Here is a 16,560-nt window from a genome sequence, read left to right as displayed (position 1 = left end):
TTTTGTGTTCACTATAGGTTCACCCTTCTTCTATGTACAAATCTTTTGCACCTCTTATATTATGACTAAACCCTCATTTTCTTCTTCCTCCTTAGTGATCCAATAAACATTTCTCAAGAAAGAGCTAATCTAAATGACATTTGGTGTAAAACACCTTTCTCAGAGTTACCTCTAATGATAGAGTGTTAAATTGAGAATGATAATTATGGTACTATTATAACACCAAAAAAAAAAATGAGGGCATGGCACATGCCCTGCACGTGCCCACCCTCACATTCCCCTCCCCTTGGCCTATTTTGACTTGACAAAGAGATTCATTTGTTAGGCCAAGGAAAGGGGAGGAGGGCAGACCTAAACCCCCCTGCATATGCCACCGTCGGTGTGCGCGGAGGGGAGGGAGGGGGAGCAACCTCGAGCATAGCGAGGGCGCCCATTGTGTGCCTCGAGTGCCTGTCTTGAACTGGGTGGAGCCCGAGTGTGCTCGGTTCGGGCTAGGTGGTGCCTAGCTCAGGAGTGCTTGTCTTGAGCCCGAGTGTGCTCGGTTCGGGCTAGGTGGTGCCTAGCTCGGGAGTGCTTGTTAGTTGTGGACTGGGCTGGGCCCAGCCCGACAAGCTCTACCTTGGGGATGGTTTAACCCCCCTAAACGTCAGGTCGGGCCTTTTGGGTTTTGTCTCACTCATTCTTGGGGCTAGGTAGGGATTGAACTGGATTTTTTTTTCTCCATATCATGATCTATATCGTTAATAGTAATTGTCCATCTTTCTATCCCTTGTAAATTTAAGATTTTGGTACCAACCTAGTATCCTGTCATAGAGTACCTTAAGATCAGCGCTCAGCCTGGGGCCGACCGTGATTAGGTGGGACTACTCATCGCTATGGATTTTTAGCGAATCTAGGCAAGTGGTCTATTCACTCTTGAATTATTATTTGTTGTGATGAATGACAACATGAGCATATATGACTTGCTAATCCTTGCATTGTAGCAAAAACCTATTTAATTAACATGTCGCTTGACATGATTTGTTATTAATTTAAATATGATGTGCCACATGCTTAGATATTCTTGCTTACTATCCTATTATGCTAGTCTTGTTTATCTTGCCATGACACTTGCACACGTGCATGAGCTGAAAAGGGGATGATTTCTATGTCTCGATAGTACTCGACACCTCCCCAGCCAAGGTTAGGGACGGTTGATATTTATAGTATTATATAGTAGGGCCTACGCCTGAGGTCTCAATTTGTGGATCTTAGAGAATTAAACAATCATTTTGTTGGGCGATGGGCGATTTACTATCAATCGATTAGAGTCAACCCCATTAGGGTGCTTAAATTGGAGAATAAGGATAAGATGACGTAAACCTAGCGGTACCTAATGACGTAGTTAAGGATAGGATAACATAAACCTAGTGGTACCTAATGACGTAGTTAAGGATAGGATGATGTAAACCTAGTGGTACCCAATGACGTAAGGTAAAGGCGTCCGTGGGTGACGGCTCACGAGATTACCGCACCATGATGCGATGATGTGGAGCCGCGGACTTGGATGGTCGTCAATGTGCGGTATTGACTTTGCTGATGTGCTTACGATTGGGTCCTTAGTCTGGATCATGCTGTTTGTCGACGATTCTACTGCTAGGGTCTACCCTCCCTTGAGGGCCACTATGATTGTTGAGCAAATGTAGAGGGTCATTATACTCAGCTCTATTAGGAGGTTGTATTATTGGAATAACTTGTAATTAGGAAACTTTATTTTTTTCATGAAATTGCCAAAATGGGAGTTTGTTAGGTTTTATAATTGGCAAATTCATGACGATATAAAGTTAGTCATAATATACTTTCTCTAGTTTCTAGAGTATGACCTATAGCATAATGTCCTTGGAGTTTGAAAGATAAATGGAGCTGGTGCGGCAAATATCAAAGTTCATTTAAAGGTTGTTTGAAGCTTGTTTAAAGCTTGTCTAAAGCTTGTTCAAAATTTATTCAAAGCTTATTCAAACAATTTCAAATAAAACTCACCCAAGAGCACCTTCCTAGAGAAGATTTAGAGGTTTGTGTTTGAATTTGTTGGACATACTTCGATTGTTCGAAGCTTCTAAAACCAAACTTCGAGTGAAAGTTACCCGAGAGCTCCTAAAAATATTCAAAGCAGTTTTTAATGGGTTTGTTCAAACCTATTCGAACATGTTGGAAAAAGTTTATATTTTCAGTCTAGATTAGGGTTTGAGAAGTCTACCTTTTTGGGGCTATAAAAGAGAAATTCTTGAAAAAAAAAAAGAAACACCACTCCTAGAGGCCAAAAAGATCTTGGAGATCATTCAAAGGAGTTTGAGAGATTAATATTTTATATTATTGGAGTTTTATTATATTGAAGATTTTATTAGGCATTGTCTCAAGGGTTATAGAGACAAACCTACAACCTTAAAGGTCATCAAGGTTGGATACCAAGCATGGAAAGTGGTGCATTAAGGGGGAGTCAAGAAAAACTTCATCAAGAGGATTGTGGGTAATAATAATCGGATTGTAAATATTTTATAATTGTTATTTGTATACTACTTGGTTTGATATTATAGAAGAGATCCATGGTACTTTACCCTTGGTTGCGAAGGGATTTTTCACATTAAAATCATTGTGTTTGCTTGTGCCCTTATGTTTCGTATTTTAATTCTCTTATCGTTCTAAGTGAAATAGATCTTCTAGAGGTAATTAAATATTTTCAAAAGGAACTTTATCGACAACTTGGTGCTTGAGTGAAACACCCACCTTCAAGTACACATTCCCCTCACGTGGGTAGAACCCACGTGGTTTTCCACGTGACCTGTTAGTCAATATTTGTGTATAATATACATAATAAAACTTAATATTTTCACAAATAAAATAGGCTAAATAGAGTTTAAATTACCATAAGCCACAACAAGCTCCAAAATAAATATCCATACACCTCATCAAGATTAATACTCATATAGGGGCTACAATTCATATAACTTATTTTACAATACTAAAATAAATAAAGAAAATATAATCATATCTTCACTAGGTCCTCCACAAACTCAGAGTCATTTACTAATCTGAAAAAAATATTTTCACTAAAAGTTGGTGAGCATAAAACCCAACAAGTATACATCTCTACAGTCTAAAAATAAGATAACGAAAGATATCACATAGTACATATATATGCCAACATGATCATAGTAATGCGTCTGCAACATATTCATATCAATAGCTCATATGTATTAATAAAAGAACATATGGTATGTATTATTTAAACTATCAAATCATTTATATCAAGCTTACACCGAGTCATAGCTATAATTATCGTAACATACTTAAAGAGCTATCTACTACATAATAAACATAGGTTCAGACATCATCTCAAACATCAAGGAGGGATAGACATTCAGTGGTAATGCCACTTGTACATGCTTGGTGATGCTGCATATGACCAATTATTTATGATCACCAAACTAAGGACTCTAGTTGTTAGCCCATACCATCGCATATTACAAAATTATTGCATATAGTAGAATCATCACTCAAAGCAAAAATAAGACACTACTTATAGACCCCTAACCCTGCGTCATTAGGTACCACTAGGTCTACAAGCCCTACCTCTTAATTATAATTTCATATCACTTAATATCTAGTCTCCGTATTGGACAATGTTACACCTGCTCAAATCAATGCACTCAATGCCCAATAGTCTCCTCTTGACCTCACGATTTCAGGTATTAGCTAATATAAATATAGGTAATAAATATACACTCTGCCCCCCTGACTCTGGGCTGAGCGGGTAAACAGGCATGTACCCCGCACGTGCATATACTTTTTTATATCCTGGTTCGAGATGTTACATTGAGGATCTCCCTATTTCCAACCACACAGAAATTCACAACTCTTTTTTCTCTGCCTACAAGGATTACTTCAATCATTCCCCTTCACTAGCATTTTCTATCAATTGACCCTCTCTCTTCCTTGATGGTGGCCTTGACCTGGCTCACCTAGCCCTCCCATTTTTAGGATAAAATCCGCAAGACGGTGTTTGACCTCCACATTGCGAAAGCGCTAGGACCAGAAGGATTTCCAATGTTTTTGTATCAATGGTTTTGGAAAATTTTCAAAGGTGATATTCTGAGGGTCTTTCATCATGTCTTCCTCTGATTGTTTGACCTTTGGGATTGAACAAAGCCTTCTTCTCTTTCTTCCCTAAGCCTCTAAAAGCCTCCTCCATCTTAAAATATTGCCCAATTAGCTTAATGAATTACAATTTAAAATCTTTACAAAGGTTATCGCATCTCGTCTCACCATTCATATTGGGAACCTAGCTAGTCTTGGGTTCATCGTCAACATTTATTAAAGGTAGATGCATTTTTGACAACCTTGCAATTGCCCATGAGCTTATTTCTTTTTCAATAAGGCTTGCAACCCAAGATGTCTTAATCAAACTTGACTTTGATTGTGTAAACTATGATACCCTCATACAAATTCTTCGGTGCATCACTTCCCATTTGAGTGGATTTGATGGGTGAAGCTCTATCTCTGATCCTCTAAGGCAACGGTCATCATTAGTGGCCCCCTTTTAACTTCTTTTCCTTAAGGTGGGATCTTAGACGAAGAGGCCCTCTCTCTTATTTGTTCTTTATCCTAATCACCAACCTATTTTCTAGCCTTCTTTTTTGGGCACAAAATCAAAGCCTGATTGCTGGTCTGGGTACCTCCCTTGTTCTCTCCACACCTATCCTCTAGTTTGTAGATGACACCCTCCTCTTTCCCTCGAGGATGTCTTTGATCTTCAACCTCAAATTCATCACTCCTATCTTCGTCCTCATTACTAGCTTTTTGATCAACCATAACAAATCCTATGCCATACCGCTCAACCCCTCAACAGGTGCCTCCTTTTGGGCTTCTATTTTCATTTATGCATTAGGTGGCCTTTTTGTTTAAATATCTCAATCTCCTCAGTTAAACCTAGTTCTATTGCTGCTTCAAACTGGTTCCTAGTCATTAACAAGTGCGAGAAGAGGTTGTTACTGTTGAAGTCTAGGATATTGCCAATTATAGGCCATTTGACCCTTAATAAATGTGTTTTCTTATCTCTCCTCACTTCATCTTCATGTTAAGGGCTCCAATTATCTCAGGCTAGCATTGTAACAACCAAAGAAATATTTAAAAAAATAAATAAATAAAATAAAATGGGCGCGCACGTCCTTGGCACGTGCGCTGACTTAAGGGCGTGCATGTGCGAGGCACATGCGCCCCTTTCCTCCTCTTCCCTTCCCTCTTTCTTCTTCTCCTCCTTTTCTTTTTTCTTTCTTCCTTCTTCCCCCGCCAGCTCACTCTTCTCCCCCCATCTCCTTCCTGCCGTGCCGGAGCGCTGCTGGCACCGCTAACACTGTGGATCAAAGCGCTGAAGCTGCCTCCCCCTCCTGGTAAGTCAAATATATAATTAAATAATTATTTTGAGTTTTCTCTCTAAAAGTTTCCCCTCTCGGCCTTACCGTGATACGGCCGACCAATGGCTTCGTGCCTTGCCGCGCCGGTCCAGTGAGCTTACCCTATTTACGAGGATGCCCTTAGTGGCGTCTTCTGAAGCTCTCGCGATCGGAATCATCGGGTGGCCCCTCGCTTTGGCCGACGGCCTTGGCGAGGATAGTCCTCACCGTCGGCCAGCTCTGGCAACTAGGGTGCCAGCGAGGTCAGGCGAGGCTATCGGTGGCCGGGACCGCCGGCTGATTGGCACCATAGTGCCTTCCTCAGCTAGTAGGGAGCCGGTCAGAGTACCAACTTGGCTGCTAGCGACGGTGCTCGCCGACAGCCCTTTCTCCTTCTCTTCGTCAACTAATTTGAGTCGAGGAAGGGGGGAGAGGGTGTGGTCGGGTTGGGTCGCCGGAGTGTCATTGTCGGGCTGGGTTTAGGCGCAGCCCAGCCTGAGTGTTGAGCTTAGAGTGGACACGGCCGAGCCCGAGTGTGACGAGCTGAGCTGGGAACGCCCCATGCCCGAATGTGTCGGGCTGCGCTGAGCGCGACCCAACTAGTGTCGAGCTAGGCTAGGCACGCCCCAGCTCGTGTGTTGGGCTGGGTTGGGTGCAGGCTAACCCAAACTTGGGGTGGGTTGGGCTGCATGCAACCCAGCCCATGTGAGTGGTGGGTTTGGGGTTGCAAGCAGCCTAGTCCAACTCAACTTGGGGGTGGGTTGGGCTATAGCCCAACTCATGTGTTTTTCTAGTTTATGGAAGATTTGGGCTAATTATTGGTGGGTTTATTTTGGCTTTGTGCTGGCTAAATAGAGTGTTTACCCGCTGATTTATTTCTTTAAATTGTTTAGTCATTATTTAATTATTTTTAATGCTAGCAATCATGAAACTTAATTAATCAATATTTTTTTAAGCCGATGGTAGTGTTCGCTACATTAATTGTTTTAAAAAATATCTTAATGAGATAGACCATGACCAGAGAGTGCTATTACAAGTAACACGTACAAGGAACTAGTTCCAATTGAATATGAACTTTTGCTGATTATACTTTTGAGCTAATTCAAATTTATCAAAAGAGTCGATGGTCCGGGTGTATCTGTATTAATTGCTCATATCGGAGAATTAATACTGATAAATGTAGGAAAAATGATATTAACCAAGTTGCATTTCTTTTGACAAAGCTTATTAATTAAATATTGTCTATGCTATCTCCCGTAATTTTGATAATAGTGATTTGGGCGATAGTTTGAGAAAAATATTTTATTACGCTTAATAACGCGTCAAATGATGGTACAGCTGTGTTGGCTCTACCTGATTAATCGGGGTGGGAATTACGAGATGGACCTACCCAAGTCGGTAGTGAACGTCCATAAGATTATTTAACTAATTAGTGGTAGGAATAATGTACTCATACTTTTATTTACTTTTCTTATCAAGGTGGACTCCGTGCCCTATGAGGATGATCTCTTGGCGTAGTTGCAGCTAGTATCAGGAAAGCGATTCAGACAAGAGAAACTTCTATAATCTAGAGTAGTATATAGAATGAAATATCGTGCTTTATGAAATCATCACATCCATAACATGCATGTGCATATGTTTTTCTTCCTGTTATTATTACACGTCATGCATGGTAATTATATTTTGCGATTCGGTAAGATTTCACATATTATGATGTCTTTGCATACTTATTGGTTATGATCATGTGTTTAGCATGCAAAATATGATAATGATGGGTGTTATATTATGTTTGCTATGTTGGATAATATCATGCCACTCGCACATGTGCATGACCATAAAGGGAGTGACTACTATGTCTCGACAATACTCGACACCTCCCTAGCCAGGGTTAGAGGCGAGAGATATTCTTATACTTATATATATTAAGGCCCATGTCTGAGGTCTTAGTCTATTGATTCTAGACAATCAGGTAGCAATTTTGTCGGGCAATGGGCGACTTATTGTCGATCGACGAGAGTCATACAATTTAGGGTATTTAAGATAGAGAAAGAGAGAAGGGTAGGATGACATAGACCTAGCGATACCTAATGATACAGGGTGAGGGCGTCCGTGAGCAACGGCTCATGACTTCTGCACGGTGGTGCGATGATGTAGAGCTGAGGGCTTGGATGGTAGTATTGATATGTGATACTGACTTCTGTGATGGGCTTACGACTAAAGTCCTTAGTCTACGATGGTGGACAATTGGTCATGCTGTTCACCGGGTGATGAGCTAGCAATTCTACCACTAGGGTCTACCCTCCCTTAGAGTATATGTGTGGTTGAGTGTGAGGATTGATGTGAGTTTGAGGACTTGATAGTCCGGATTGATTGCACGGTAGGTTATTAATTGCTGATGCATTGATTTGATCCTGATGCACATATTCATATTTACTTATTGTTGTATCATTCATCGCACTACTTTTAGACTATAGAAGTAGAAATTAACTAGGCTTCATACTCACCACCTTCTGGGGGAAATATTTTCAAATTAGTAGATGAGTCAGAGTTTGTGGCAGATTTGGCGAAGACTGACTTAAGTCTTATTTTTTTAATTCTTAGTTTATTCATGTAAATTAAGCTAAATGGTTTGTAGCTCCTGCATGGGCTTTATCATATTTTTGGTTATGGATATATATTTTGGGCTTATTGTGGCCTTGGTGTTATGTGCTTCTTATCTATATTATTTGTGGAAATGTGGGCTTTTCGCTTGTATATTGTATTCAGATATTGACCAGCAGTTCACATGGTAACAAGAGGGGCACATGTTTGGTGGCGGGTGTTACAAGTCTTCCTTTGGAAGGGGATAAAAAGGTTTAAGGTCTCTACTGTCTCATCAACTGAGAGAAAGTGACCAAGCCCAAACTGTATGGCAGGCTGGGCATCCTCAACTTGCGTCTTTTTAACTTGGCTCTATTGGACAAATAGTGATGGAACTTGATGTCTCAAGGTGTAACAAATTAGTAATAATAAAAACATACTTAAATAAAATTGCATAGCATGACGTAATTGTGGCCAGCGCTGGTGCGTGCTTGGGACACCACACATCCCCATTTGTCAGCTCGGCCAATTGGGCGGGAGAATCCCTGTAGCTGATCCCCCCCCTCTCTTTCTCCCTCCCTCCCTCCCCCGCCTCTTTTTCTCCCTCTAATCTCTCCCTTGGACACTCTCGATCTCTCTCTTCTTTCCCTCAAACTCTCTTTCTTTCTCGGACCCCATCGTCGTCACTTCCATTGTCGTGTTACCGGTGCCAGAGAGCCTCCTCTCTCATCCTCTCACTTCTTTCTTCTCTCCTCCCACTCTCTCTCCCTTGGCTCGGTTTCTTTCTTCTTCTTTTTCTTCTCCTTTTCTTCTTCTTCCTTTTCGGTCTTCTTTCCCTCCGTACTGCAACTTTTCTTAGTGCTGGACCGAGCCTAACATTACAATAGAGTTTCTAGTTTATTTTATTTTATTTGTTTATTTTCTGTTAACTATTCATTTATGTTAATTAGTTAATTGAAATTAATGTGTTTGAGCAACTAATTATTTTATGATTATACACTCACTAATATAATTATTAGCTAAATATAATTAGTACAATTAGTAATTAATTATACTTACAAGCATTTACGTATATATATATATATAACTTATATATTATTATTAAATTAATACTTATACTTATATTAATTATAATCAAATCCATGTATATTTCTCTCCATGCTCATAGTTATATAATTTTTAACATCTAACATATATTATTATGTATAAATGAAATAATAAGATAACCTATTTATTATACATGATTGAATATTCAATGATTATTTTAATTAGATTTTATCTATAATTATATATATTTAGCCTTTTACTTTTATTTTTTATATATTTATACTATTTTTATATTAAAAGAGCAACCGATTTTATGTTAGCCCTAGACTATCTTCTAGGCATTTTTGGATGGTTATTATAAAAGGGAAAAACTATAAAATTTTCAAGTCCGAAGCTCACTCCTAGTTTTAGGATCTCCCATTTTGAGATCCGGCGCCAAGCAGGTCGCGCTTCGCTTGGACCTCCTCTATAAGCTTTGACTCCTCCTCCTCTTCGTAAGTCTTATTATTTAATAAATTTAATTGGGCTAAGCCTATTTATTGTAAAAAACCATAGACTAGGTTAACAATAGTTAACCAAAGTAACAAAACGGTGTTACATAAAATTTATAGGAAAAAAAGAGGGGTTTTTTTATAAAATCTTCTACTACGAGGTGTTAATTGAAAAGTGATTAAAAATATAGGGTTTTATTTGAAAATTTTCCTAATAATAAAACGAAAAAGAAAAACGGTAGGGCCCCTTTTATAAATTTCCCGAAAAGAATTATGTCAAAACCCGCGAAACCACCTCTCGTAACGCCGTCTCCTCTCTTTCTGATTTCGTTCCTAGATGGGAAGTGCTGCGCTTACGGCGAGTAAACAAACCCCATTCCTTCTGCTGCCGTCTCAATTGTTTGAACAATTCCAAACCTTTCATCTCCACCTTTCCAACCCAAGTCAACTCCTTCAATTACTTCTAATGTCGCCCTCCTCTTCTTCTACCACCGAAAAATGGCATCTCTCGTCCTTCTCTTCCTCGCTGTTCTTCTTCTTCCTCCTCTCGCTGCATCGATAACTGATCCCTCCGAAGGTGAGCTTTCTCATTTCTCTCGATCAACCTCCATATCGATGATCTTTAACATTTAGTTGTTTTGTGTTCTCCTCTGCTTTATCTCAGTAGAAGCGCTGCGACTCATCTTGGATCAATGGGGAATCCAATACTGGGACCTCAATAGTGACCCCTGCACTGTCAAATGGCCTGACGCGAGTCTTAGGATCAATTGCTCTTGCCCTTCATCGCAAGACGGCATCTGCCATGTCATTAGCGTGTGTGTACTCTTCCGATCGTCTTCTTTTCCCGGTCTTCGGATTCTTGACTTCTGAATTTGGACAAATTTTGGAATGTGGTTGTTTGTTGAGGTTCTTTTCAGGGATGCCAGCGGTCAAAACATTGTCGGCAAAATTCCGATGGAGCTCTTCAATTTGTCTGAGCTTGTCTACCTGTGAGATGAACTCTCGCGTCGTTGATCTTGATTTCTTTTAGTTACATTGATCACTTGATGCCTGTATTAATCATGTATTAAGGAACTGCCGATGTTTATATTTGAGTTTATTGGTTCATGGATGCAGGGATGTGAGTAAAAACATGTTGAGTGGTCAATTACCTAAAGAAATTGGTAGACTCTCCAATCTGACATACTTGTAATTCTCTCTTCCTTTCTCTTTTGGTCCATTAAAATACTTATTTGTTATATCCTACAACCTGAATGCCCTGTTAATTTCTCATTTAGGAAATTCAGCACGAACAATCTATCGGGCCCTTTGCCGCCAGAACTTGGGAACCTTACCCGATTGTCTTTTCTGTACGCCAACAAAACTTTGTTTTTTTATGCATGAGTTAACTTAATGAAGGAAACAATTGTTGGTGATTTGGTCTTTGGTCATTTATGCATTTACAGTAGTTTGAGTTCAAATAGATTCTCTGGTTCCCTCCCCAAACAACTTGGAAACCTGACATCGCTGCAGCACTTGTAAGTATCTCTTTTTTCTCTTCTTGAGGTATATGATTTGGCAGCGTTCAGCTGCATTCTCTAGATTATAATTGTTATAAATGGTGTGACATATGCATTAATTTGTTTCCATGTTTATAAGACAGTAGCCATTATTTACTCTATCTCAAGGACTCTTCCTTTTTTCTTATGACTAACTGACTAAGCATATGCAATTGGTCAGGTACTTCGATAGTAATGAAATAAGTGGACGTATTCCCAATGAGTTAAAACATTTAAAGAACCTTACAACCTTGTAAGTTACCTTTATTCTCTTTATTTATGTACATGTAAGCTACCTTTATTCTCTTTGGTTATGTACATGTTCTCTTCTTAAGGATGCTGAATCATGTTGCAGATGGGCATTTGATAATGACATCAATGAGGAATTGCCTCCATTTATTGGGAACTTTACTGAGCTCAGAGATCTGTATGCCCATGTACCTTAGAGCACTTGCTTCGTAATAGTTTCATTTCTTTGTCAGAATCTTCTAAAGCCAATTATTGTTTATTTGCTAGAGAAATCTATGGGACATTACTTAGTGGACCTATTCCACAAAGTTTCTCAGCACTGACAAAACTGGAAACCTTGTAAGTTGATACTGTTGTCTGACTTTTCTTCCATCATAATGTCTCCTATTAGAAATGTCAATCACATTTTTTGCTTATATTTTTGGATGTTGTACTATAAGTGGTCTGCATATTATGATGAAAACTATTTTTGTCCTATCCAAAGCTAACTTACTGAGACATAGAGAGGTACCAAGAAAATTGGCATTCTCGAAGTTGGTTCTGGATTGAAGTTTACTGTCAATTGGGATCTTCCTGTATTTGTGTGCGGAACTAAATGTTTTAGTGATCACTAGTCCAAAGTTGTTGGTGTACCCGGAGGCAACAACAAAGCAGGGGATTAAATTACTAAATAGAGGCTAACTTATCCACACATAATTAAGTAAATATCAACTATATAATTATCAAAATATATAAATTATAAGATAAAATAAATTATTCTTTAAAATTATATAAGCATTTCAGAATTACAAGATTGAAAATAACAGAGATAAAGAGACAGATGGAGAAAGAGAAAGGAAAAAGAAAGAGAGAAAAAGAAGATAGGCAAGAGTGAATTGAGAGAGGAGGCTGGGAGAGACAAAGCGAGGTTGCCGGAGTTTGATAGAGAGAGAGCAAAAAAAGATAAAAAAAACACACCCAAAGTCGCTGGAGGTTGTAGAGCAGGATTTTCTTGGAGATTCTTTGCTAGATGCTGACAAGGCTACATTAGCATTGAGTCGCTTGGGGTGGGTGGAGGGAACACGAGAGAACCCTCTTGTTCTAGGCTCCAGAAACATGATATGATGTCGCCGGATTAGATACTAATTAGATGCTGTGCGACACCCCTCATGACATGTGCTGGTATGCCATTGACACAGCCATCGTTGGGTTGTAGGTCAAACTAGTTTAATCTAATAAACTATCAAAACATTCTACTAGCATTATGAATAAATCAGTTCTCAAAACTACGATTAGTATATTGCTACTCAACTAATGAACACTTCACAAAAAAATATATTTAAACACCCCGTCCTAAAAGTAATATAAATATACTTGCGAAGGTGAACTACAATCAAGAATATCTCAAATGTGGTGACCTAAGAAACTACAATTAGCCTCAACCAATAGAATGTTTATTTTTGAAAGAGTTCTATTTTTATTTTTATTTTTTATTTTTAACTCAAGGATAAGATGGAAAACACTAAAACCAAGACTAAAGACTCAAAAAAAGCAAACCAAACAAGTCCCACAAAAAATGTACACAAAAAATGACTAGGTCATAAAATAAAACCAAAATGTTCCTTCTAGATAGAATATTCCACTGTGAGATCATTCAAAAACACCATTCCGAATGGGTGCTAAATGATCACTCTTCCTAATCCATGTTGCCTCGTCTTTACCTTCGCATCATTTTTACGAGATTTATGCAAAATGCTATGTAGAAACATGCAAACAGTCAAGGCAATCACATATACTCATATAGCATTCAATCATCAAATCAATTGTCAGTATGCAAGTTATTGTACCTTGGTGCATAGGTTTGTGTGGTTCAAACCTTAAAGGGCTTGTTATAGCACATATTGCATTAAAATTTGATACGACACTTAACACCACATTGGTGATAAGTATGAATATGTAATTTTGTTTTAAAATCATTCTTAGGTATATTATGTTTCACATCATTCTTTCCAACATAAACATGCTTAGAAATCATCATGTCATTAATATAAGAAGCACATGCATCACAACAGATTTTACAAAACAAGGAGGTGACAATACTTTACAGTGCTTTCCTATAAAAGAGGAAGTTGAAGTTTCGCCTTTCTAGGATTTTTTGAATATAATGCCATCATTTGTAGTTTAAATGTCTACCTCCATCATCATTGGAATCACTTTTACTTTGTTCACCTGCACTTGACATCTCATAATCATCCTTAAATTTATTTGTATCATCTCAAGTAGCTTGCATAGTCTTATCATTTTTCTTACGACTTGGGTAATTTTGAGAAATGTGACAATAGATATGGTATTTATAATATTGAATCACTCCCCTTGATTTTTTTCTCTTAGAGATAAGCCACTAAAAATAATGATTTGAGAAGATTTACTATAGCTTTGTTTTTCTCTATGACCTTGCCCTTGAACTTGTTGCCTTTCGGCAAAAGACAATAAAAACCCAAATAGGAAAACCAAAATAATCGCGCTAACATGAACAAAATTTTTTTAGACAAACATAGAGATAAGATAGACCTACAACTGATTGCATCAGTCGACATCCACAGCTAATGGTTTAAGTTCTTCTTGCTCGTTGGCATGGATGGCCGTGCCGACGGAGTATCGGCACTTGGCACGAGGGGTGCCGCACAGCACCCCTCCTAATAGTTCCGCCACCCGCCATCGACCTCGTCGTCTAGCTATCCGTTGCTGATCGCCATCGTCGTCGCTGCTCGCCTTCACCGTCATCGTCGCCGTCGCCGCTCGCCTTCGCCATTGTCGTCGCCGTCGCCTGTTATCGTGTTGAGTGCCCTAGCCTGTGAGAGAGAGAGAGAGAGAGAGAGAGAGAGAGAGAGATCCGCAACTTAAGTTTTTAACCGATAACCTTATCTCTCTCTCTCTCTCTCTTTCTCCTCCCTCAGGTTAGGGCACCCACGCGAGATCGTGCAACGGCAAAGGCGAGCAGCGACGGCAATGGTGAAGGCGAAAGTGAGTATCTCTTTCTTTTCTCTCCTCTTTTGGCACGACCAACAAGTGCCGTGGCACGACCAGCAAGTGCCTTGGCACGTGCTGTGTCGTGCCGTGCCGACCGGTGGTTGACACAGTTCGTGCCTGTGGCACAGACATCGTTGCTCGTTGGACCCTATTGTGAACTACTCCCCGCATTAGATTACTAACTCTGCTAGAACACATAAAGTCAAAAAGTCCATGCTTCATTACTCCCTCAAAATGCTAGTATAGATTAACTATTGTAGAGTCTCCAAGATTTTCATGTTATAGTTCTGATGATAAGGTTGATGACAAAATATAATTTGTTCTTATGGTTTTTAATGTGGAGGATATCTCTAAAAAGATCACTAAACAAAATAGTTTCGTTTGTTATACATATGCAAAGAATCCTTCTTCCAATCAGACTATGTCACCCCAAATTTTCCTTCAAAGGTTTACAAAATTGCTCCAAATCTTTCCATAATTCATCTCATTTAAATCTTTATAAAAACAGCCCCAAAACTTTCCATAACTTATCTCATTGAAATCTTTACAAAAATTGCTCCAAAACTTTCCATTATTCATCTCATTGAATTTTTCACAAAAAATGCCACTAACATCTTCTTCAAATCTTCACAGAAAATGGCTCTGAAACTTTCTGTGAGTACTTGCAGCAGATCATACAGTTTTTCTCTAGACTTTGATAAAACACAAAATTATATATTTTGTTCACAAATTGCCAATTACAAATTATGACAATAACACCCGCACCATAGGCTAATTATAATCATCAATTGGCTAACCCAATTGATCAATATCATCAATTCAATAAAAATTGAAAGTCAATCGGACCCTATGGAGTCCAATTAAGCTAATTGGGACCAATTGGACTCGAGGAACTTCAATAGGGTCAAATTGAAGATGACGCCCACATCGATAATGCACTTGGGCAGCTTTTCTTACTCTCTTTTTTTCTCATTGTATTACCTTTTATACTTGATAGTCTTCTTAAAGCTGCCAAGTCCTCCAATCTTCACACTTAGTTTTTCATGTTTATAACAAGAATCACAAAAGATACATCGAAGGGAACAAAGACAAGATCTAGTCCATGTTATTTTGAGTTTTCCTTGATAGGATATATAATCATTTTAATTATTTGAGTTTGCTTTATGAATATTTGGAACTAGTAACTGAACCATGATTCATGAGGATCAAAAGGAAATGGCTGTAATATATTTTGCCACACTAGTAAGATTTGTATTGGTGTCCGATTTCAGCATCATAGGAGTCAGAATTGGGCAGCTCTAAAGTGACGGTCATAGACATGCAAGTCAAAGAGGACTCTTTTGAGGTTGTTTAGGCAGTCAAAGTGCCCTATCAATTCCTTTATTTTTTTTTCCATTTATTGACTATAGCTCCACATCCAGGAGAAATTCAGTATGGCTAAGAGAGACAATTTATCTACGATTCATGGTCTACCTCGTGCATTTTCAAAATTTTCCAATTTTAAAATTTTATTCTTGTTTAATACTTAATGGAAATGGCTTCCTCCTCTATTCTGACAATCCCTTCTACATTAACTAATTGTTACATCGCTTGGTGTGACTTTACTGCTGCATACAGATCAGACCCTGTGTAGGCAGATGTACTGGGATGCCCTCTCTTTTATATGCTTCAAATCTTTAATTGAACTCCTTTCCATCTATTTAGAAGCTATTCTTACCTTGAGAAGTTCTGTCGTTCTTTCACTGATCTTTATTCATTTTATTGTTTTTTAAAAGTTTATCTGGTGATCTTATACATGACTAAGTTTTAATTGTTTGTTGAACATTTTGTACAGGAGACTTGGTGATCTTAAGTTGTCAGGATCTTCTCTTTCTTTCTTGAAGAACTTGAAGAATATATCGATTTTGTATGCCTGTATACTTTTCAAGTCCAAACAGAATATAAGCCTTTCCTTATACATAGAAGAATTGACATGTTTTATCTATTGTGAAATAGGTCGTTGAGAAATAGTAATATCACTGGTGAGCTTCCTGATTTTCTTGGAGAGTTCTCCAACCTAACATACCTGTGAGTTTCTTTATTATCTGATATTTTTACTTGCTATGTTACATGAATATCTTGGCTCCATGCAACATGCAAGTGTTGCATCATGTGATTGCTTATTGGTTTGTCTTTTATTCTTTCCGAGAGGCTTCATAATTGGAAAATATAAGTATA

The 16,560-nt window shown here is 38.6% G+C and overlaps 1 protein-coding gene across 3 annotated transcripts in view; it reads left to right on the top strand.

Annotated features, from left to right (window-relative positions):
- The first annotated feature begins 9,913 nt into the window (after positions 1 to 9,913).
- Positions 9,914 to 16,560, top strand: part of LOC140799883 (uncharacterized) — a 28,249-nt gene continuing 21,602 nt past the window's right edge. For all 3 annotated transcript variants that reach the window (XR_012111092.1, XM_073154404.1, XM_073154403.1), the window contains exons 1-11: positions 9,914 to 10,124; positions 10,212 to 10,362; positions 10,465 to 10,536; positions 10,664 to 10,735; positions 10,825 to 10,896; positions 10,993 to 11,064; positions 11,267 to 11,338; positions 11,441 to 11,512; positions 11,602 to 11,673; positions 16,178 to 16,249; positions 16,339 to 16,410. Coding sequence is in view for 2 of the 3 variants with exons in the window: in XM_073154404.1 (XP_073010505.1) it covers positions 10,046 to 10,124; positions 10,212 to 10,362; positions 10,465 to 10,536; positions 10,664 to 10,735; positions 10,825 to 10,896; positions 10,993 to 11,064; positions 11,267 to 11,338; positions 11,441 to 11,512; positions 11,602 to 11,673; positions 16,178 to 16,249; positions 16,339 to 16,410 (878 nt within the window). In the remaining variant the exon portion in view is untranslated. The remainder of the gene's footprint in view (positions 10,125 to 10,211; positions 10,363 to 10,464; positions 10,537 to 10,663; positions 10,736 to 10,824; positions 10,897 to 10,992; positions 11,065 to 11,266; positions 11,339 to 11,440; positions 11,513 to 11,601; positions 11,674 to 16,177; positions 16,250 to 16,338; positions 16,411 to 16,560) is intronic.

The sequence above is a fragment of the Typha latifolia genome, chromosome 13 (assembly GCF_019914945.1).
Source record: "Typha latifolia isolate L0001 chromosome 13, TyphaL0001v2, whole genome shotgun sequence".
NCBI lineage: Eukaryota > Viridiplantae > Streptophyta > Magnoliopsida > Poales > Typhaceae > Typha > Typha latifolia.
This window is presented reverse-complemented; position numbering and strand designations above follow the sequence as displayed.